General features: G+C 38.0%; 2 protein-coding genes across 2 annotated transcripts in view; one reads left to right on the plus strand and one right to left on the minus strand.

Annotated features, from left to right (window-relative positions):
* Positions 1–22,587, minus strand: part of cep89 (centrosomal protein 89) — a 160,209-nt gene that overhangs the window by 40,350 nt on the left and 97,272 nt on the right. The window contains exon 19 of the mRNA XM_082149133.1: positions 19,796–19,965. Within this exon, the coding sequence (XP_082005259.1) occupies positions 19,796–19,965 (170 nt within the window). The remainder of the gene's footprint in view (positions 1–19,795; positions 19,966–22,587) is intronic.
* LOC309482790 (E3 ubiquitin-protein ligase RNF182) overlaps positions 19,961–22,587 on the plus strand; it is a 41,970-nt gene continuing 39,343 nt past the window's right edge. Inside the window, exon 1 of the mRNA XM_082148346.1 lies at positions 19,961–20,114. The gene's annotated coding sequence lies outside the window, so the exon portion shown is untranslated. The remainder of the gene's footprint in view (positions 20,115–22,587) is intronic.

Below are 22,587 nucleotides of genomic sequence, written 5' to 3' on the forward strand. Positions count from 1 at the left end.
CCTAGTTTGGAGACGGTGAAGTTGTTTACAGAGAGTGCGCGCGCGCGACCGGCTCTCTCTCTCTCTGGTCGTTCTTTTAGTTAAAACATGCGCCCTGTCACAAACGCAGCCGTTCATCTACATTACTCACCGATCAAATAAGACTTTGGCGGGACAAAAATTCACTTTGGCGGGCGCTAAAACATGTTCACTGCAGGAAAATTCATGCGTGAGTTTCCATTAGACTCGCACGGTAGCCAGGCAAATGGCGAGCTCAGCTGTTGTTGACGCTGTGTGTGTGTCATGGTGTGTGTGCTTCAAGATTATGACGCAAGTGCTAAGATTCCGATTGGCCAAGAGAAAAAGTGCTAAGATTCCGATTGGCCCAGAGAAATGTAAATTATAAGAATTATCCAATAATGTTTCGCAATTCTAGCCTGCATGGCAGTTTACTGTGAGAAACAATACCCCCCAAAAAAAACTCTCCGGTTCTACGCGATTCACGTAAATGACCCAATTGACCAAGAAAACGGCGATTGTCGCCGAAAAGCGACAAGTTTGCAGGTATGACAGTAAGCCTCTCTGAGCGTGTCTTTCCCTTGGCAAGCCACCTTGCCACCCCTGGGGTTGAAAGATTCCACCCTGCGGGCTGGATACCCCAGTGTTCTCCATATGCAGCCCGCACTCGGGTCATATGTGTATTCTTAAAGGGATAGTTCACTTTAAAATGAAAATTCTGTCATCATATACTCACCCTCATGTTGTTTCAAACCTGTATGAATTTCTTTCTTCTGCTGAACAGAAAGGAAGATATTTAGAAGAATGTCAGTAACCAGGCAGTTTCTGGGTCCCATTGACTTCCATAGTAGGAAAAAAATATACTATGATGACAGAATTTTCATTTTAAAGTGAACTATCCCTTTAAGTCCTCCCTTCGGGCAGGCATTGTGTTGCATATTTCTGCTGAGATATGCTTCCCAGTGTACCTTGGTATTCCTGTGTTAAGTAGGAGTCCTTCGTCCGTGCTAGTCTCACGACAAGGAGCTCAGACTTACGCAGGGCATTGGAAGACAGCCGAAGTGGCGCGATTAGACTGGGAACCCCAATCGTCAGTCACTGACGTAACTCAGAGTGACTGAACGAAAGGGAACGTCTCGGTTACGTATGTAACCCTCGTTCCCTGAGGAGGGAATGGAGACGTTACGTCTCCCTGCCATTTCCGCTGTACCGCTGGAACCGCCTGAGTTCAGTCTCGGCTCCTCAGCAGGTAACATAACTGCATGTTGCCAGCGTACTTCCTTATATACCCACGTGGTGGGGCGGAGTTACGCTATGCAAATTCCGCATTTCCTTGCCATTGGCTCATTTGTAAGAACTTTCTGATAGGCTGAGAGGTGAAGGTGATAGGCTTTCTAAGCGAAACCCCATTCGTCAGTCACTGACGTAACGTCTCTGTTCCCTCCTCAGGGAATGAGGGTTACATACGTACATATGACTATGAGGGAGGCTGGGCAACGAGTACAGCCAAACTTAAATCGCTTCACCGTCAAAAAACTGAAAAATTGTAACCTGCTAGCAAAGTGCTTCAGTTTACCGGTGTTTAACTCTTTAGCATCAGCTCAAACGACAATGCCCGACATTATTAACTATGATTGGACTTTGGTAACATTCATTTTCTTTTTAGATGTGTCTTTTTCAAACACATTGATATTATTAATAACCCAGCAGGGTTATTTTTTCCCATCATATTTTTTTAACAGTAAGCCTATGTTTTATAGGGCACCTATTATGCAAAATTCACTTTTACATGGTGTTTGAACATAAATGTGTGTTGGCAGTGTGTGTACACAACCACCCTATAATGATAAAAATCCACCCAGTGCTTTTTAAAAAATCCCCATAAATCATAAGCACTGTCTCAGAACGAGCTGTTCTCAGATTTGGGGCAATGTGACGTAACTTTGCAAAGGCCCCTCCCACAACTGTTGATTGACACTGCATTTTTAGCATAGACCCACCCTGAGTGAGCTGGACACAGTCCGCCATTGTTTCCACGCTGGAGCAGCTGTAGACAAGAATGTCTTCTAAGTGATTGAGGTGTTTTGTTGTTGGATGTCAGAATGAACATATCAGTCTTCATTTACTCCCGTTGTTACTCGAGGATGGATCTCACCAACTGTTCGTGATCAAGCTTACACTCTCCGGAGCGACAGGCCTAACATTACTGATCACGGCAGAAATGAAAGTGAGAGCGCGCACTTTATCACAGCTCATCGAGTCGTTTTACGGATATACAGTTTACCAGTTTATTTAGCACCCACTGAAAAGGTGTGTATATATTTTGTTTACTGTTAGTTGTTGTAACGAGTGTTTTGTGTACTTCGCTGCGAATGTTCCATGCTAATGAAAGGGAGAGAGAGAGTTTATGGATAAGACTTTAATGCGCACTTCTTTTACTGTGTTTATTCAGGTCTTACAGTGATTTTCTGGAGTAGAACTAACGCTTCATCTTTTGTGTGATGTACAATAAACTTCATTGAACTCATCAGTATATTTTGGTCATCATTCAGACGGGGTCTACTACAGCAGGCTTGTAATAGTGGATAAAAGCAGATGACAAATAAGTTATAACCGTAATTAAACTAAACTACCTTTTCTATCTCCATACAGCATATATTCTCTGGCTCTGTGGGCATTATTGTCCGACTCCGGGTCGAAATGAACACCGCTACTGAGAGTTTCTGTTTTGATATTATCAGATGATATTGTCCTGGCTCTGAGCGCGAGCTCGTGAGGCTCCGCCCTTTGGGCCGGCAGCAGCAGTTCATTTGCATTTAAAGGGAAACACAGTGCCAAAAAATGACAATTTAAACATGCTGTAAAAAATTATCTGTTGGGTATTTTGAGCTAAAACTTCACATACACACTCTGGGGACATCAGAGACTTATTTTACATCTTGTGAAAAGGGGCATAATAGGTGCCCTTTAATTAAAATAATTTTTCGTCATAGCTTTGAAAACGTGCAGGAATGTCTGGAATCACTTGATAAAGTAGATGAAAATACAGTTAAGTGCAAGTTGTGCAGCGCCATGAGATTATAATAAGAACACTATAATGTTGTGAATTCTTTATGCTTTAGTTGCCAGTGTTTCAGCGCGTTGTTATGGGAAGAGCATACCCACAACTTAAGTAACACTTTCTGGCAAGCACTTAACTTAATTCAAGTTCACTTCATTCATTCATTCATTCATTCATTCATTCATTCATTCATTCATTCATTCATATAGAACTAGCTTCAGTTTACTAGTGTTAATTCACTCTTCAGCTTCACCTCAAGCAGCTATTTCTTTTTCGAAAACATGCATTATTGATAATCTAGCAGTGTTATTTTTCAGTCATATTTTCATATTTTGATAGACATATTTGCACGTTATAACGTTATAATTTGAGTACTCATCTTTGAGATCTATCAATATCAAAATTGCCCATCCCTACTAAGCATACTGAAACAAACACACTTCTGTAAAATTCCTCCTTGGAAAAAACAATCATTCATTCATGTAATTGCTACTATCCCTGCTCTTATCCATGCTAGGCTGCATGGTTGGGCAGGGAGAACAGAACCATATCGCCAATGCAAACTGTATGTTAATAGTCAATAATCTTTGACTTTGTCCTGACAGAAATTCAGCCTTGGTAAACACAAGAGACTTTTTTCAAACACATTAAAAAAATCTTACTGATACCAAACTTCTGAACAGTAGTGAATATAAAGTTCTTATTGTTAAGACTTGAATTATAAACAATAATAAAAAAACATCAGTTAATCTAAACAGCACATCCCTCTCTTCTCTGGTTGGGATTTTGAATATAGTCAGTATTTTTGTGTTAAGAATCTTTGTCTATAAGGGCTTTCGCACCGAAGGAACCTGGTAAATCATAAACTAGTGAAGACGGAGAAGACGGAGAATGTGAGCACTGTGTGCTCAGACTCTGGCTAGGCCGTTCTCAGCGCCGTCAAATTTAAAGTCTGCCCACCATCAAAATTAAAGTCCCGCACAACAACACGGCTTACGTCACTTCAGAGTTCCAACTGGCGGTGCGAATGCAACCAGGAAAAAAGTTCTAAGGGAACATTTAGTTACCGGGTACAAAAGCCCCTATTAACACATAACTGAGAGTCTAATAAAACAGCAAATAGCTTTACTCTCACCACATTTCTAAACCCTTAAGCTTAAACCTCCATATCCATATCCCCCCCAAAAAATCCATATTTCAGTTTAAGACAGCGGATTTGTCCTAATACTTAATATTATACATCATTTTGTCATTGATGTGTTGTCATATAGTGCCTGGCTGCTCTTTTTACACCCTGTCAGGTATATAGCTATATTTAATTTTATGTATATTTTTCGTCTAGTTTTCAGGCTTACTTGAATACCTAATCAGATTCTCACCTCGAGACTCTTTTTTTTCTCCTTGTAGGTGCCCTTTTCCTCTCTCCTTCCTCCTTTCTATTCATCACATATTGTGCAGTCTCAGCAAAAACCAAACAAGGCCTTATCTATGCACACAGCTATCCTACCCCTGTCACCTTAGAGATTTATAACAGAAGAGAGAAACAGAGAGAGAGATTGCTGTCAGTGGGTGGGTCAGCTGATCAATAGTGTCAGACAGGGGAACAGACAGTAGGACAGAGAGATGCAGAGAGGGCAGAAGTGAGGGACAAAAAAACCCCACAGACACACAGATCAGCAGTGGAGACATGTCTGACAGACTACTACCACATCTGAATGTATAAGCCCAAATGGTATCAATAGACTTCTTTGCATTTTCTGTGCTGAAAATGGTGCTGAGAATACTACATGCAAAGTAGTAGCTGAAAGCATCATCAAATTATATGATAAAACTTTAATATTAATGGTTGCATAGATTCTGATCAGTGCACATCAACAATCCAGACAGGATGTAGGAAGAAACATTGGTAGAAACTGTTTCTAGGTTAGTGAATGACATTTTTTCTGCTCTAATATCCTCCTTTTAAAATACATTAAGACAAAATAATAATCATTTAGATTATTTAATTCAATTAATGCTTCCTGCATGCCCTTCTCTCACCATCTAATTGATTGCTAGTGTTTTCTTTTGCTCTCATTCTCATGACCCAGTTGCCAAAAGAGAAGAAATAGGACCAGAGAGACGGGCACGAGTGGGTGTGGAGAAAAGAAGTGACACGTCTGAGTGCTGAACGTCAGGAGATGAAAGATGAGAGAGAGCCCAGTATTGACCAGGCTGGTTTTAGCATCAAAGTCTTCAAGAAGAGATTAAAAAGAAATGAGAGAGACGGGAGAGTACTTTGTGAAAGCTGCACTGGGAAGTAGGTTCATGGGAGCAGTAGTAATTTGAGTAATGAGGTTGTGGTACATGCTGTGTCACTGTACGTAAAAAAGCCACTTTGAATGATGCCATATATTTCATCTACGTCAGATCAACCAAGCTGTAATTTACTGGTGAACAGCTCATGTCAGAGATAGGAAATGTTGACTTCATGCTTGGTTTCTTCCTCATGGTGTTGCCTAGTGCTTAAAAACCTGGGCTGGTAACCATATGTAGTCACCTAGTCTATTGTTTTTGAGAGGGGAGCAGTGGGAGTCATGGCGAGATGAGATATAAGATGAGATTATTAGACAGTTGTCCTTTTTTCCTTCAACATAGCTCATACCGCACCATATCGAAACCATGACCCTAAAACTGTGATAAAAACCAAACCGTGAGTCAATTGAACTGTTACACCCCTAATATATGTACACACACACACACACACACACACACACACACACACACACACACACACACACACACACACACACACACACACACACACAGTATATATATACAGTATATATGTATACATCTAGCTGATATTCTTCAGGTGAATCTTATATTCATAATAACAAAATCAATTGACTGTCCACTGAGGAAAGCGATATCTGTCTTTGTCCTTTTAACAGACCTATTATGCAAAATGGCGGACCTATTATTACAAGGTGTTTGAACAGTGTGTGTAAACAACAAGCCTATAATTATAAATATCCACCTAATACATTTTTTATAATCCCCATATTTGTTTACTGTTAATTGTAACGACTGTTTTTGTGTAATTCGCTGTGTATGTTGATAATAATGAAAGGGAGAGAGAGAATTTATGGATAAGACTTTGATGCGCACTACTGTTTTATTCAACTCTTACAGTGATTTTCTGGAGTGAAAACGGACGCATCTTTTGTGTGACGAGGAAAAGACAAGATGACACCTAGTATTTGTAAAATGATGGTGTTTGCTCGTCCACCATGACACTCGCTCTGAGAAATTCTGCAAGCAGAGTGATACAAACAGTGAAACGATTCCCGTGGTGATACTGGTAGAATACCGCATGGCTAGAAAAGGCTCTCAGCCAATCAGATTTGAGAACCAGAAAGAACTATTATGTGTGTGTGTGTGTGTGTGTGTGTATATTTATATACAGTGGGGAGAACAAGTATTTGATACACTGCCGATTTTGCAGGTTTTCACACTTACAAAGCATGTAGAAGTCTGTCATTTTTACCATAGGTACTCTTCAACTGTGAGTGACGGAATCCTAAACAAAAATCCAGAAAATCACATTGTATGATTTTTAAGTAATTAATTTGCATTTTATGGCATGACATAAGTATTTGATACATCAGAAAAGCAGAACTTAATATTTGGTACAGAAACCTTTGTTTGCAATTACAGAGATCATACGTTTCCTGTAGTTCTTGACCAGGTTTGCACACACTGCAGCAGGGATTTTGGCCCACTCCTCCATACAGACCTTCTCCAGATCCTTCAGGTTTCGGGGCTGTCGCTGGGCAATACGGACTTTCAGCTCCCTTTAAAGATTTTCTATTGGGTTCAGGTCTGGAGACTGGCTAGGCCACTCTAGGACCTTGAGATGCTTCTTACGGAGCCACTCCTTAGTTGCCCTGGCTGTGTGTTTCGGGTCGTTGTCATGCTGGAAGACCCAGCCATGACCCATCTTCAATGCTCTTACTGAGGGAAGGAGGTTGTTGGCCAAGATCTTGCGATACATGGCCCCATCCATCCTCCCCTCAATACGGTGCAGTCGTCCTGTCCCTTTTGCAGAAAAGCATCCCCAAAGAATGATGTTTCCACCTCCATGCTTCACGGTTGGGATGGTGTTCTTGGGGTTGTACTCATCCTTCTTCTTCCTCCAAACACGTAGAGTGGAGTTTAGACCAAAAAGCTCTATTTTTGTCTCATTAGACCACATGACCTTCTCCTATTCCTCCTCTGGATCATCCAGATGATCATTGGCAAACTTCAGACGGGCCTGGACATGCGCTGGGTTGAGCAGGGGGACCTTGCGTGTGCTGCAGGATTTTAATCCATGACGGCATAGTGTGTTACTAATGGTTTTCTTTGAGACTGTGGTCCCAGCTCTTTTCAGGTCATTGACCAGGTCCTGCTGTGTAGTTCTGGGCTTATCCCTCTCATTCCTCATGATCATTGATGCCCCACGAGGTGAGATCTTGCATGGTGCCCCAGACCGAGGGAGATTGACCGTCATCTTGAACTTCTTCCATTTTCTAATAATTGCGCCAACAGTTGTTGCCTTCTCACCAAGCTGCTTGCCTATTGTCCTGTAGCCCATCCCAGCCTTGTGCAGGTCTACAATTGTATCCCGATGTCCTTACACAGCTCTCTAGTCTTGGCCATTGTGGAGAGGTTGGAGTCTGTTTGATTGAGTGTGTGGACAGGTGTCTTTTATACAGGTAACGAGTTCAAACAAGTTAATACAGGTAATGACTGGAGAACAGGAGGGATTCTTAAAGAAAAACTAACAGGTCTGTGGGAGCCGGAATTCTTACTGGTTGGTAGGTGATCAAATACTTATGTCATGCAATAAAATGCTAATTAATTATAAAAAAATCATACAATGTGATTTTCTGGATTTTTGTTTTAGATTCCGTCTCTCACAGTTGAACTGTACCTATGATACAAATTACAGACCTCTACATGATTTGTAAGTAGGAAAACCTGCAAAATCGGCAGTTTATCAAATACTTGTTCTCCCCACTGTATATAAGGGGATGTAACGATACATATATCGAGATATCGCGATATACAAATGCGACGATATGTATCATTGATGTAAACGATATGATTTGCGATAGTTAGTTTTATCCAAGGCTCAGCTTACTGTATTTATAAGGTAGAATTCACCCCCCAAAATGTTATTTTGTCATCATGTACTCCCCCTAATGTCGTTTACGATTTTTGTTCAACTTCCAAACACAAATGAAGATATTTTATATGAAACCTGAAAGATTTCTGTCCCTCCATTTAGTGTCTATTCCTCTAAAACTTAAAAGATAAAAAAAAATTCATAAAGGCATCGTAAAAATCAATTGAGTGGTCTTCTCCAAATGGCGATGGCTTTATATGATGAACAGATTTACAATGACGCGCATACTGTAGAAAACACGGAGTTCAAATGCGTGTGTGACGCGCGAATACAACATGAGAGTGAGTAAATGCAGAATTTATATTACTAGCCATTTACAGTTAGAATAACCACTTTAGAATAGTCGCTTTTGACATGCTTTCTTGCGATCAGAACTGTGATTGATTGCATTGGATAATCTGAAGCACACACGCTGGAACAGTACTCCTCAAAGTGAAAGTGCAAATATAATTTAAATCAGTATCACATGTAGTTTTAGTAGTATGATTATTCAAATAATTTTAGATGGTTTATTCTTATATGTATAGTGCATTAATAGCGGGAGAGCCGGGACATAGTGAGCACCGAGGAGAATCTGTGTGTGCTAAGGCTTATCTGTGTAAGAGATCCAACGAATGCCTGCATTGAAAGCGGGAGTACCGCCTGAGGAAAAAAAACAAGTTTACAGGGATTAAGTCACATTACTACATTAAACTACTATATTTAAATTTTGAATATAATATATAATCATGCAAAGGGGGAATATTTGTTGGTCCTGATATTAATAAATAATAATAGAATTATAATAATAAAATAATAACAAAAAAAACATATCTTCTTTATTTTGGCTTAAAATAACACTAAAGTATAGTGAGCTCAGTATTGCAATTTGTTTGGTATCATGGCATGAGCGTATCGTTACACCCCTAATACATGTCAGTCCACAAATAACACAAGGTAACACTTAATTTTACAGCGCTCTTGTTACATGTTACACATTCTTACTGTATTAATAACAGTATATATTGTCCAACTAATCCTAAACCAAACCCTAACCCTAATTATGTAGTAAGTACATGTTGTTAATTAACGGTAGGGTAGGCAATTCTGGAGAGGCTATCTTTGAAAGCATGAGATCCCACCCTCCCTTCAGAGCATCTCCAAAGCCACGCCTCCTCCAAAACACATGAGTGCACAGCACACAGTCAGAGCAAAGTTTGCAAAATGTCACGAGAGACAGCATTACATTTTCTCTGTCTCAAAGCACATAACATTACAATGATGAACAAGCTACAGATTCATTTTCGGCGTTGTTGATGTTGCCATAGAAATGTATAATTCCGAGTCCAAGGACGTGAACAGCTCCGAGTAGAACCAAAGTCGAGGCAAGTCATTTCACTCGGTAGCCATATTTGAAAGGCCTCTCGGCATGCAAGTGCAGCTCCTATCTCTTTGAATGGAATTCTCCACGACTGTTTGCCAAGGTTACGATCAAATTTCATATTTGAAATCACCAATGAAATCTGACAAAAGTTGTCTCATAAATTTTGTTTCTAAATGCTCAAATCATGACAAAAAACAGCATTTTTCAGGCTGGACCAAGCTAATGCGCATGCGCAGACCAAGCGTGCATCTCAGGAAACTGACTGTTTTTATAGGAACTGGACTTCGGCAGTTGCAGTGAAACGATGACTTTACCAATGATTGCCAGTGCTTTACCGGTGATTGGCTCTTTTCTTAAGGTGGCGGGACTTTTTCTGCCATATAGCACTTTGCACTTTCTCCCATTCATAGTAATAAGAGTGCACTGTCTTTCTGTATATAAAGTCTTTGGTAGAACGCCACATTTTGGTTCAGGAGGAACTGTAAAAGGTGTCTGCTGTTTGTTAGCGGCGCTCGTTGACTGTCTACACGTGTGATGTGTGACCTTTAATATTACTCAGCATTTGAATGTATAATTACAATCTAACAAGGACAAAATAAACCTTAAAATAAACCTAAAACAATAATATTGTGAAATGTCATAAAAAGTAAGAAAATACAGTAAACCTACAGTACACAATTCATCATATTTTACTTTCTGAATGTTCACTTTCTGATTATCAGTATATTGATGTAACCTTCAATTCAGTCTCATAGTTTCAGTAATTAATGTGTCATTTATTGGTGCTTTGGTTTACTGTGATCCATCAGAAACAGTTCCATCAGACTGAACTTTGCTTTCTTGTCACTGAATTGCTGATAGATTATTTTATACACTGATTGCTTCTGATAGCTTATTTTATGCAACTGATAGTTGACAAAAAAGGCTCTGTTTAAAAAAAGAAAAAAGAAAAATTTGAAATTGAAATGTTAGTAAATAGAAATTAAACGGATAGTTCACCCAAAAATGAAAATTTTGTAAAGAAGATATTTTGAAGATTATGGGTAGCTAAACACTTGATGGCTCCATTGACTTCCATAGTATGAAAAAAAAGTGTGAAACAGTAAAAAAACCCCCAAAAAAACCTATGGAAGTCAATGGGGCCATCAAGTGTTTGGCTACAGACATTGTTCAAAATATCTTCTGTTTGTGTTCAGCACAAGAAAGAAATTCATACAGGTTTGGAATAACTTGAGGGTGAGTAATTGATGACAGAATGAAACATTTTGGGTGAACTATCCCTTTAACACTTTAAAGACAATATAAAGTTTTAAAAAGTTATAAAATAGTTAAAAAACTGCCTACATTCCCTACATTTGATTTCCCCCACATTCCCAGTATATGACCATATGTTGCTGACTGTATGGTGAAGAACACTGAGAGTACCTATTTTAATCATTTTGTTTGTTTAATCTAATATTTCCACAAAATCAATAATCTCAGTCAGATATTCCAATCGCAGTTGCAAGTCGCTTTGGTTAAAACATCTGATAATTGACTAAATATGAATATTAGTATTTATAATAAGTATTACATATTAAATTATTATATCCTGTGTATCAGAAACATCTCTGTGACTGTATCATAGATTTCAGAAAAACAAAAATACCTATGGATATGGGAATATTATTGTACTAAAGGGAATATTATAGTACTAAGTGTTAGGCGTTAATCTATTAAAATCACATGGTCTTGTTAATGTACAATAGCAAAAGAATCAACCACAGCATGTGTTTTATATAATTTCCAATCTAATCTACATTTTATAGTCTCATCCGTTCATTTTACGTCTGTACATTACAAAGTTAAATTAGGTGCACAAATGGCCACTCAGCAGCATTAATCCAATTCACACACATACGGCACTTCTAATATAATTCATTAGTGGTATGTAATGGATTACAGACTTAATGAGGGATGATTCAGCCATACAACTGGAGCAGATCAACATATAGGCCAGCACATACACACACATGAACACAAACCTACACTCACATGTGTGAGAGAACAACAAAGACTAAATGTTACTGCAAGACAATAGCGGCCATAATTTGTGTGTGATAGACATGCTTAGCAATGTCATCATATTTAATACTAAGACCATCTTCTACGCTGAGTGTGTGGAAATTAAATCAATGTTTCATCTGACCTGCAGCACAGCAGAGCAACATACAGAAACTATGCAAGGTCTCAGCTCACATAAAATGGCTGGTAGGCAAATTAACGTTTTAACATGTCACGACCCGTCTGTACCCAGAGAAAACTGAGCGTCATTAAGTGCGGTAGGGTCAGGATGACAGGGTGAGATCAGGAGGGCTACAGGTCTTTAATTGCATTAGAGTGTCTCATTACTTGTGTGTGTGAGTTTCTCTAATGAGGAAAAAATCCCCAGATACAATACACATGAAAACTAATCCCAAGCAGAGAGATGCGAGACGTATGCTGATGCATTTGTGTATTTTGAGATGTCAGTTCTGCTAAAATCACTTACACCATATCCTGACCTACAAAGTACAAAAACCTTTTGTACAAAAACTAAACTCTGCTTTATTAGAGGATGAGGAAACTTGTCAATCTGTAATTTCTAAGATTCATTTCATTTTTAATAAAGCTCAAGCTGAAAATAATTTTGGTTCTAATTGGGAGCTTAAAGGGATAGTTCACTTTGAAATTAAATTTTGGTATGTTTTAGCTTACCTCAAGGGCATCCAAGATGTAGGTGTCTTTTTTTCCGCAGTAGTTTCAATTTTGATATTTTTAGGTCAAACCGTTCTTGTCTGTCAGTCATAATGCAGGTCGATGGTCACTTGTCTCAAACAGCATGCACAGAGTCCAAATTAAAACAATTCCCCGTCGTCCAAATTAAACAATTCCCCATCGTAAGTACACATTGATGGCCTAAGACACGAAACGAGCGGTTTGTGTGAGAAAACGAACAGTTTTTACCTCTTGAACTCAGCCACGTCCAAGTGATCTGAGAGCGCGGGCGGGTATAGATATATACAATAGATGTCGCCTTGGCTACGGTTTACGTTTTCTCACACAAACCGCTCGTTTCGTGTCTTAGGCCATCAATGTGTACTTACGATGGGGAATTGTTTAATTTGGACGACGGGGAATTGTTTTAATTTGGACTCTGTGCATGCTCTTTGAGACAGTGACCATCGACCTGCATTATGACTGACAGACAAGAACGGTTTGACCTAAAAATATCAAAATTGAAACTACTGCGGAAAAAAAGACACCTACATCTTGGATGCCCTTGAGGTAAGCTAAAACATACCAAAATTTAATTTCAAAGTGAACTATCCCTTTAATGTTATTCAAAGTTGGATCTCAAAAAGCAAAGCAATACAAACTAGAGGAACTTAACATTGTTAAAAGAATTGTCTGTCTCTCCTGCATCCCCACTGAAAATGTATTTATTCCAGAAATTAGAATTGGCTGAACTTCAGAACTCATTAGATAACTTATATATATGTAAAGCAAAGGGTGCTTTTGTTCGTTCAAGAAGGAGATGGATGGAAGAGGGAGAACGAAATTCCAGTTATTTTTTTAAGTTAGAGAAACAGTCATCTCATTTATATAAATAGTCTTAACATAAATGGAGTGGTTTTAAAAGATCAAAGAAATGTCTAATTATTGTGAAGAATTTTATAAAAATCTTTATCGTTCTAGACACTCTGAACAAAATTATGATTTATTTTTTTATTCTCTTGACTCAGACCGTATTTCCAAAATTGATGATATTGGCAAAAGTCTGTGTGAATCTCCTATTCAAATTAAAGATATTTCTGAGGCAATCGATAAGCTGAAACTTAATAAATCTCCTGTGTCTTCTCCAAGTGTATTTAGAAAGCCTACATAAGGGAACTCTCCCAAGCTCTGTGACTCAGGGTGTTATAAATTTGATCCCTAAACCTCAAAAGAACCCTGCTCAACTTGAAAATTGTAATATAATTGATGACTTTCAGTCAGGTTTCATGAAAGACAGACTTATTTCAAATAATATTAGACTTGTTCTTGATATTTAAGATTACTCGGATCTGATCCCTGATGACTGTTTCTTGTTTTTTCTTGATTTTTATAAAGCTTTTGATTCTGTTGAGTTTCCTTTTATTCTTTAATCTTTGAATATTTTTGGTTTTGGCCACAACTTTATCAATGCAATTCAAACTTTGTACAATAACGCCACTACTTCAAATAAATTACAGCATGGTCAATATTAATAAGCCAATTGGCTGATGACACAACTCTGTTTTTGAAAAATAAAGATCAAGTTTCTGTAGCCTTAAATATAATTTATCTCTTTTCATCTGCTTCTGGTTTAGTTCTTAATATTAATATTCACAAATGTGAACTTTTATCTATTAAACATTCCACTGAAGTTAAAGTCTGTGACATTCCAGTCAAATCCTAAGTTAAAGCAACACCAAGTAACTTTTGCTCTCGGGGTCCCCCTACAGTTGGGAAACAGTATTGTCTTCTACTACTGTCGTAAAATCTGTCATGGTTACACCAGGGAATACACGTGCATTAGTTGACAAGCCGATATCCCCGAACTCTGCAGAAGGAGTTCTCACGTCTTGGGCAGACTACCTGCATTGCGAGTGAAATGTCTTTATCCCAGGTAAAGGTGGCATATATTTCAGCATGTCATATGAATATAATTTCATGGGTTTTATTTTTTTCAATTGCCAAAAGATCGCGTAGCTCGTTTACAAGCCAGCGTCATTTAGGGCTGGTCCGAATACCATTTTTTGTGCATTGAAGTTTCGATAGTAATGAACATCGAATATTCGAAGCTTCGGAAAGAGGGGGCTGAACATATTCTTCTCTCTAATAAAGGCAGTATTCTCTATGTGTCTGTCTGTCCGTTTGCATTTTGATTATTTCGAGAACCGTTCATCCAATCGACTTCACAAGGGAGTGCAGTGTCGCAATTGGTGCAATATAGATAGACACGCGAGACGCGAAACGTTCAGAATTAATAAACTTTTAATAAACTACAGAACAACGCGAGCGGGAAGCAGCGCGCCTCACGCGGGCAGGGCTTATGCGCCGAGAACGGACACTGCACTAGTGATATTAAACACATCTTCTCCATGAACAACACAAAGTAAATACATTCGCACGTAACACACACACACAAGTCTGTAAACTTAAGCAATACTTTTAATAAGGTAGTCTAATATTTTTCTGACTAACAAATTACTGACACAGTAAAGGGTAGATTTAAATAAAGAAAAACTAAATTTAAATAAAGAAAAAACTAAATTTAAATAAAGATTAGAAAAACGAAATTTATAAAAAAAAAAAAAAAAATTTAAATAAAGAAAAATGAAAAGAAGTTAAATTAAAAACGAGATTAATTTAGATTGATAATAACGGGTAAAAAGCTTAATACATTTTGTTTCTATTATTCTATTTTCCACAATGTCAAAGCAACGCAGCTTGCCCAAAATACAAGCTCAGGCACGCACTTCTGTCCATACAAACTCCGCTGTTCTGCGCTCTAGCCAGAGAATACTCCCCTTGCAGGAACACTTTAGTAGGCCAAGAAGCAGCAAATATATTTATTAAGTATACCGAGGTTGGGTTGGGTTCCTTCAACTGTCCATCCTATTAAAAATGGCTAGGCTATATAAGATAATTGTAAGAAAAAAAGAGTATTGTATTTCGTCAGATTTTATAGAATATTCAAGCGCGATGCCAGGTGTAAAAAAAAAAAAAAAAAAAAAAACTTGCTTGCAAGAATGTAGCCTCTACCAAACTTTTACACGCCGTTTAGACATAGGCTTACTTCTGACTTTTTTTTTGTCCGTTGCTGCTTTGGCCATGACAAAAACATATGCACGAAAGCCGGAAAACAAACGCTGGTTGGCCTCTCACGTCCGAATTTGAGGAAGTGGTGGAGGAAGTGACGTATGCCGTAAAGCAGTCGAATTTTGTAGTTCTTTTTGTGCTCGGGTTACTACCCGAACCCCGAAGTTACGTAGTGCCAGTAAAAGCGATACAAACCCCGTCAGGCTATGGCAGACGTGTCATTCAACCTATTGTAAGTCGATGTACCATCACAAGGGTCTTGGAAATATATTATGAAGGTTGATAAAAATACATAGTGTTGCTTTAAATACTTGGGTATAATCATATGTAAATATCAGAAAAAAAGATCAAAACTGAACTTTGAACCTCTTCTTTCTATTCAACGGAAATGTAATTCTTGGTTACAGCGTGATCTGTCTATAACAGGTAGAGTGTTGCTTTCAAACTTTGTTAAAAGGTATCCATCTTTAAACTTCTGTATACTGTAAGCCCCCCAAAAATTTATTTGGGTGACTCTCTGAAATTAGACCCTTATCATTTTAAATTTGTTCTTAACTTGCTACTTTTTCTTGCCAAATTTTATATTCACAAGTGTACATTTTCAAAGAAAACTCCTTTTTTTTATTTTAAAGAAAGATTTTGATATATTATATCTAAATTCTTTGAGGAACTCTAAAAACTCTACTGCATGTACGACTCTGCAATGGTGTCAATCATTTAAGCTAGTTTAATATTCTTTATGCTTATGTAATGTAACCCTCTGTATTGTTTATTATTGTCTTGTTTTTGTATTTGTTATTATTGCATAATAAAAAAAAAAAGAATAAAAAAAAGGGGGAAGACTATATCATTTGACAAAGCGCTCATGTGTAATGCGTAATTTAGATATGTCCATTAATCATCCCTTTCTTTTCTCTTTTCATTCTCTCTCTAAATGTTCTGTTCTCACTCACACAGTCAGGTGACATTTCAGTATATAACCAAGCTTTTTATCTCTCTTTCTTACACACAAATCTCTGAGTACACACAATAATCTCTATATGATTGGAAGCAAATGTTTCAGCAGCCTACAAAAGCAATATGAGCAGCAAAAGATTAGCCAGATTAGATCTCTCTAGATCCCCATGAGTTCCACCTTTGGCCCACACTTGAACACACACTTTTTCTCTCTCCCCCACACAGCATTGCAAACTAGCCCATAGTTGGAGTGAAATCCTCCAGAAATAAAGGGATAGTTCACCTGAAAATTAACATTCTGTCATCATTTACTCATCCTCATGTCATTCCAATCCTCTATGACTTTCTTTCTTTAGCTCAACACAAAATAAGATATTTTAAAAAAAATTGAAAAGAGTTATTCTGAATTGTATATTTCACAACCTTACGTTTTTTTTTTTTTTTACTGTATTTTGATATATAAATGGAGTCATGAACATAAGAGACTTTCAAAAACTAAAGAAAAAGCTCACAGATTCAAAATCTTTTAAACAGCAGTGTGTATTATTTTGTGCTCCACAGAAGAAAGTAATATATGTAAGCAGCAACATGGGGGTGTGAGTAAATTATTTTTAGTTTTCAATATTTATGTCATTTAAATACCCACTGAGGAAGCTCATGAACATGGTATATATAAGTTTTAATAAATCTGCCATTTGTGTGTATGCAAATTGTTTGTATTGAAAAGGTCCCATGATGACCCAGTTGAGTAAGTGTTTATGAATCATTCACACATGAAGAAGCCTACAACACAGGAAACAAGATAATAATTAGTGTTGAATCATTACACCTTTGAACATGACAGTGTTAAAAGAAATCAACACACAAACACTAGACCAGAAAGCATGTCACACCACAAATACTTATAAAAGCACTCATGAAGACAGAGAGGAAGAAAGACTGTGTGATGGCAGCATTATGAGCTGTGGTGATACAGTAGCCATATCACATCACATACATGATCATTTGTTGAATCACCACAGGTTTTACAGCCAAATAATAACACATCTCTTCCTGAAAAACAGCCCCTCCAACACTGAGTTTGGTGTCAAAAATTAAAGTGGTTGAAGCAGATGTGTGAACAGCTGCATAGTAAGAGCAAGAATAGTTAATATTAACAAAGGAGTCATTTCCTTTTCATATTCTTCACAATGTCAAACACAAATGCATAAAAACAAATTCTTCTGAAGGAGAAGCATTTGACTGACATATCAAAGCCGACATTTAAAACCCTCACACTCAGGCTTAGGAAGGGAACTGACTTCAAAATGAGCTTTGATGTAGGGTTAAGAGAGAGAGAGAGAGAGAGAGAGAGAGAGAGAGAGAGAGAGAGAGAGAGAGAGAGAGAGAGAGAGAGAGAGAGACTTGAGTTGGAGCTGAGCTGAGTTGGACCAGTATTAATATACAGTGTAATGTATATATATATACAAAAATACAGTGCATATTTATATAGAAAACCCATTTCTAGCAGTTAAGTCTTTAGGTCAAAAAATCATAACAAACACATTCAGTCAAGTCTGTCCAAATCTTTAAAGGTGACATATTATGCCCCTTTTCACAAGATGCAATATAAATCTATGGTGTCCCCAGAATGTGGCTGTGAAATTTCAGCTCAAAATACCCCCAGATCATTTATTATAGCTTGTCAAATTTGGCCCTTTTTGTGTGTGAGAAAAAAAAAAGGTGCCTTTTGTGTGTGTCCCTTTAAATGCAAATGAGCTGCTGCTCCCGCCTCTGTTCAGAAGAGGGCCGATCCTTTACGTGAGCTTTGGATACTCCGGCAGTAACAAAACACGTGAATTTCAGTCAAATTTCAGAAATAACCAGTAGCGGAGTGCAGTCGTATATAGAGACTTACGAAGAGGTTGCAACTTTTAGATGCACCTGGACGTTTCTGAATGGTTAGTGGATACATGTATGTAGTTGTTGTTGTGGAGTTACATTGATTTGTCTAATCGACTTGTATGTACCGTCATGTTTCACTTTACACAAGTTGACACAGTTCCCTGAGGTCTTTATAAAACAGCTGTGAAATTTTTTGATCAAATAGTGTTCTGTGCTTGTCTGTGCAGCCAACAACAGAACAGTTTGCACGCTTTGCTTGAACTTTTGCCATTGCGTTAGAACTGTTGTTGCTTGCGAAAACCAAATGGTGGCGCCGTGGGTGGAACTACGTCAGAAGGGGAGCGAAATCTGATCGGCGTATTTTTTCATTACCAAAACAAAGTTACTGGGTTGTCACTTTTCACATTTTCTGTGTTGGTAGATGCCCCCGGACCCGATTATAGCACTTAAACATGGAAAAAGTCAGATGTTCATGATATGTTCCCTTTAAAGCAATAATTACAACTGTTTGGTTCAGTTAGTTAGTTAGTTAGTTAGTTAGTAAGTTGTGCTTATGTCTGTTTTCTATGTCTGTATAATAGGCATATACACACTCATACTGACACACAAACATTGATCCACTGCAAAGTAGTATGTTCTGCAGAGTATGTTACTGAACTTTATAAAAAAAAGTGTGATGTATGACTTACAACAAAATAACAAACAACAGCTCTACTTTGTACTATAAACAGCACCACAACAACCTTGAAAATGCTGCTCTATGAGTTGTAACATAATATCTATAGGCTCATGTCGGCCCTGAAGAAGTGGTAATCATTTTAAAAGGTGGAAAGGACGTTTTCCTTTTAACTAGATTTACCTCTTCTGCTACAAGGCTGCCCGTGGCATCTGCAAGCAAATATAGAATTTTGTACTATTTAGAAAGCACCAAAAGTCTCTGCTCTTCCAAATAGATCATAATAATGTATAAAACCCAGTTTTGCTGTTTGAGTAACATTATATATAAAAAAAAGTAAAAAAAGGTTACAGTACCGGTATATATATAAATGGTAAATGCTTAGGTAAATGATAAATGATCAGCGCCCCACTGATTCCAGTTTCTGAATTTAACATATTTTTATGAGTTCAGTCAGAAACAGTAAATTTCCTAGAAACCCAAACCAAAAAACAAAAACTGCAAAAATAAACGGTATACAGGGCCAAAAGAGAGAGAAAGCAAATGTAATTATGAGAGCTCAAAATTACGAGCACATGGAACATTTAGACAGATGAGCCTGCAGCTGTGCCAGCTTGTCTAGAGCCCCTCCTCTCTCTCTCTCTCTCTCTCTCTCTCTCTCTTATTGGTTTGTGCCTTTGTGACAGCAGCTCTCTTCACTGCTCTCACCTCTTCTGCTGCATCCCTCTATACACAGAGGGAGAGAGAGAGTGTGTGTGTGTGTGTGTGTGAGAGGATTACCTCTTCTGCTGCAGAGCTCCGTGCAGTTGTTCCTGTCTGTCTCTTAGTTGGCTCTGCAGGTGCCGGATCTCTCGTTGATAACTCGCTGCTTTCCCCGCAAAGTCTTCCTCCTGTTCGCGCAGACGCCGACCCAGCGAATATACACTTGCTGACGCCTTCTGCTTGTACACCTAGAGTGGCCGAGAGAGAGATATGAAAACAGTTGCGCTGGAAAGCACAGAGGAACGGTGGAGTACCACTTAAACTAATAAATAATCAAGGGAAAATAAAATAACTCAAACAACCCTGGAGGAGCCAGAGACAGAGACTACACAGCACGGTAAGACTAGAAAGAGTGCTAAATGTGTGTGTGGAGACATGTTCATCTGTCTGGATTAGATCAAGTCTAACCAATGCAGGAAAAGTGACAAACTATTATTACCTGTAAAGAAAGGAGAGCTGAAGAAAAGGGAGGGTATGGGAGCAACAAAGAAGGTCTGAATTTACAGTTTAATGCTTGAGGAAATATTTTACCTCCAGCTGGTTACCTTGCGGATGATAAATGAACCCACATACACACACAATAAAACAGGTTGTAAGAAATACAGTTACTGGAGATGAATGAAGCAGAGATCTGATGTGCTGGGATATTGCAGTGATATGTTGAACCGCAGACTCAGGGCAGATGCATTACGGAGAGGAACAGATGTTGGCCTGTCTGCTGCTAAAACAGATGTGAGCTATTTAGACAAACAAACATGCACATTTGCGCAGCTCCTGGGGTTTCTAGGGAGAGGCAGCCTGTTGATATAACTCATCTTCACATAGCAAAGGGCAATGAGACAATTACAGCTAAAATAAACGTGAGTAGTCAGATATGCTCAGTCCATAAATGCCTCATCATAAATACATGACACCGGGGAGGATATGAGACGGATCTCTGAGAAAAAATTAACTGCAAAGAAAAACCAAGAGAGTCAGACAAATGGATAGAAGGGCAATAAAAGGGAAAAAACAGAGAGACAGATGATTTGATGCTGAGAGTTGTTCTCCTTGGTAACTGTTGTTAGGCACAATTGTGATTTCCTTCAGAGATCAAAACCCAGAGGGAGGAATGCAAGAGTGAAAACTAAATCATATCCAGAAAGAAAATTTCCATGCATGCAAACGTGAAAACACACACGCATGCGTTTAGAGAGCTGATTAGCAATGGTAATGTTTTTAATGGACACCCTGTGTTGTTATATCTGTTTCGAGCAGAGAATGAGCATGTGTGGAGACAGTGGGATTGTGTGTGTGTGGAACAGAGGGAGAGATTTGACTGTACTCTGTGGGGTTTTAGAACACATAGGGTCCCAACCTTTCCCTCACATATGGATCAATAACACTCCACACAAACAAGTCTCAGTCAACAGCTCTTTCAGTGCATGTGTGTGTGAGCATTCAATTACAGCAGTTCTGAGTCTCTCTGGTTCTCTCGCCCCTTTCTCTTCTAGAGATATTAGTGTTGTCTTGATCGTGTTATAAAACATCTGAGATGCCACCAGACAAACCACAAAACCAATAAGGAGTACCAGAACTAATATTGCAAACAAGCGTGCCAACATGAAGCGATTTCAGTGACTTTGGTGGATTGCAATGGGTCATCTGCACCATTATAAAGATGGTGCTAATGTGATTTCAATTTGTGACATTTTATTTACCGTATATGATAGTGACATTCATTGAGCTTGTGATAGCAAGCTTCTGGCTATACTGCTCTTCATGCCATGCTTGCTTGCTTTTGTAATTCTCTCCAACATGGTAAATCTGTCAGTTGGAACTGTTAGCAGCATCGTCCATTTGCTGTTTGGATATTTCACTTCTGTTCTAAGTTCTTCTGTCTTTGGAAAGCTATGCTCTTCTGCACTCTGCTGTCCATAATGGAGCTTTTCCATACAAAGCTTTCTCCTAAGAGCTGTTAAGGCATCATAATGATAAGTCAAAACTAGTGTTGTCAAAATGAATTGGCCAGATTCTTTCAGACAGTGGTCAGAATGAGGCTAAACACTGTAGGGAATCATTTGGGAAGTTCAATCTGTTAACTGTAAAATCAAACAGGGGTCAGATTCACTTTTTTTTTTTTTTACTGATCAACTCAATCATTTTTTTTTTGCAATTCTTGGCGCTCTCTCTCTGTATGAATTTGCTTTCAAAAATGATGTCGGAATTATAAATTGACAAAAAAGTTGTCAGGCATAATCATGACCGCCCATTGTTTACATAATCTATTACTGGTGTCACTAAAGACTAATAATAATAGTAATATGTATTATATGGAGCTAGTGTTATGTTGTAATGCTTAATATTTAAAACAACCCAATAAATTAATTTAACATCTTACATTTGGGAATTTAAGACAAGTTGTAGGTTATTCTAATTTTAAGAGATTTACGATAATTTTTAATAACATTCTTTTCAGGAATTCAAATTATTTTTAAGTTTTTGACTTTGACAATCTTCAGGAAAATGATAACATTCTTAATAAATGTTTTATGGGAATACAAAATATTCTTAACTTTATCCTTAAGTTAGAAAATAATTAGAAAATAGCAGTTAAAAAGATGATTCTTAAAAATGTTTCATGAATCTGGCCCCAGGTATATTTCTGAATATGAAAAAGATTTATAAGATTTTGGTGTGTAGTTTCTTTTCAGATGACTAAGCTTTTGGGTTGCCAAATGCCTCTATAGCTTGTTTAACTTGGTTTTGGATTTTTCAGCCTTTTCAAAGAAGGTAGTAAATGTTTATATGTGTTCAAGTGTGAAAGGTAT

The sequence above is a fragment of the Leuciscus leuciscus genome (assembly GCF_965113295.1).
Source record: "Leuciscus leuciscus genome assembly, chromosome: 2".
NCBI lineage: Eukaryota > Metazoa > Chordata > Actinopteri > Cypriniformes > Leuciscidae > Leuciscus > Leuciscus leuciscus.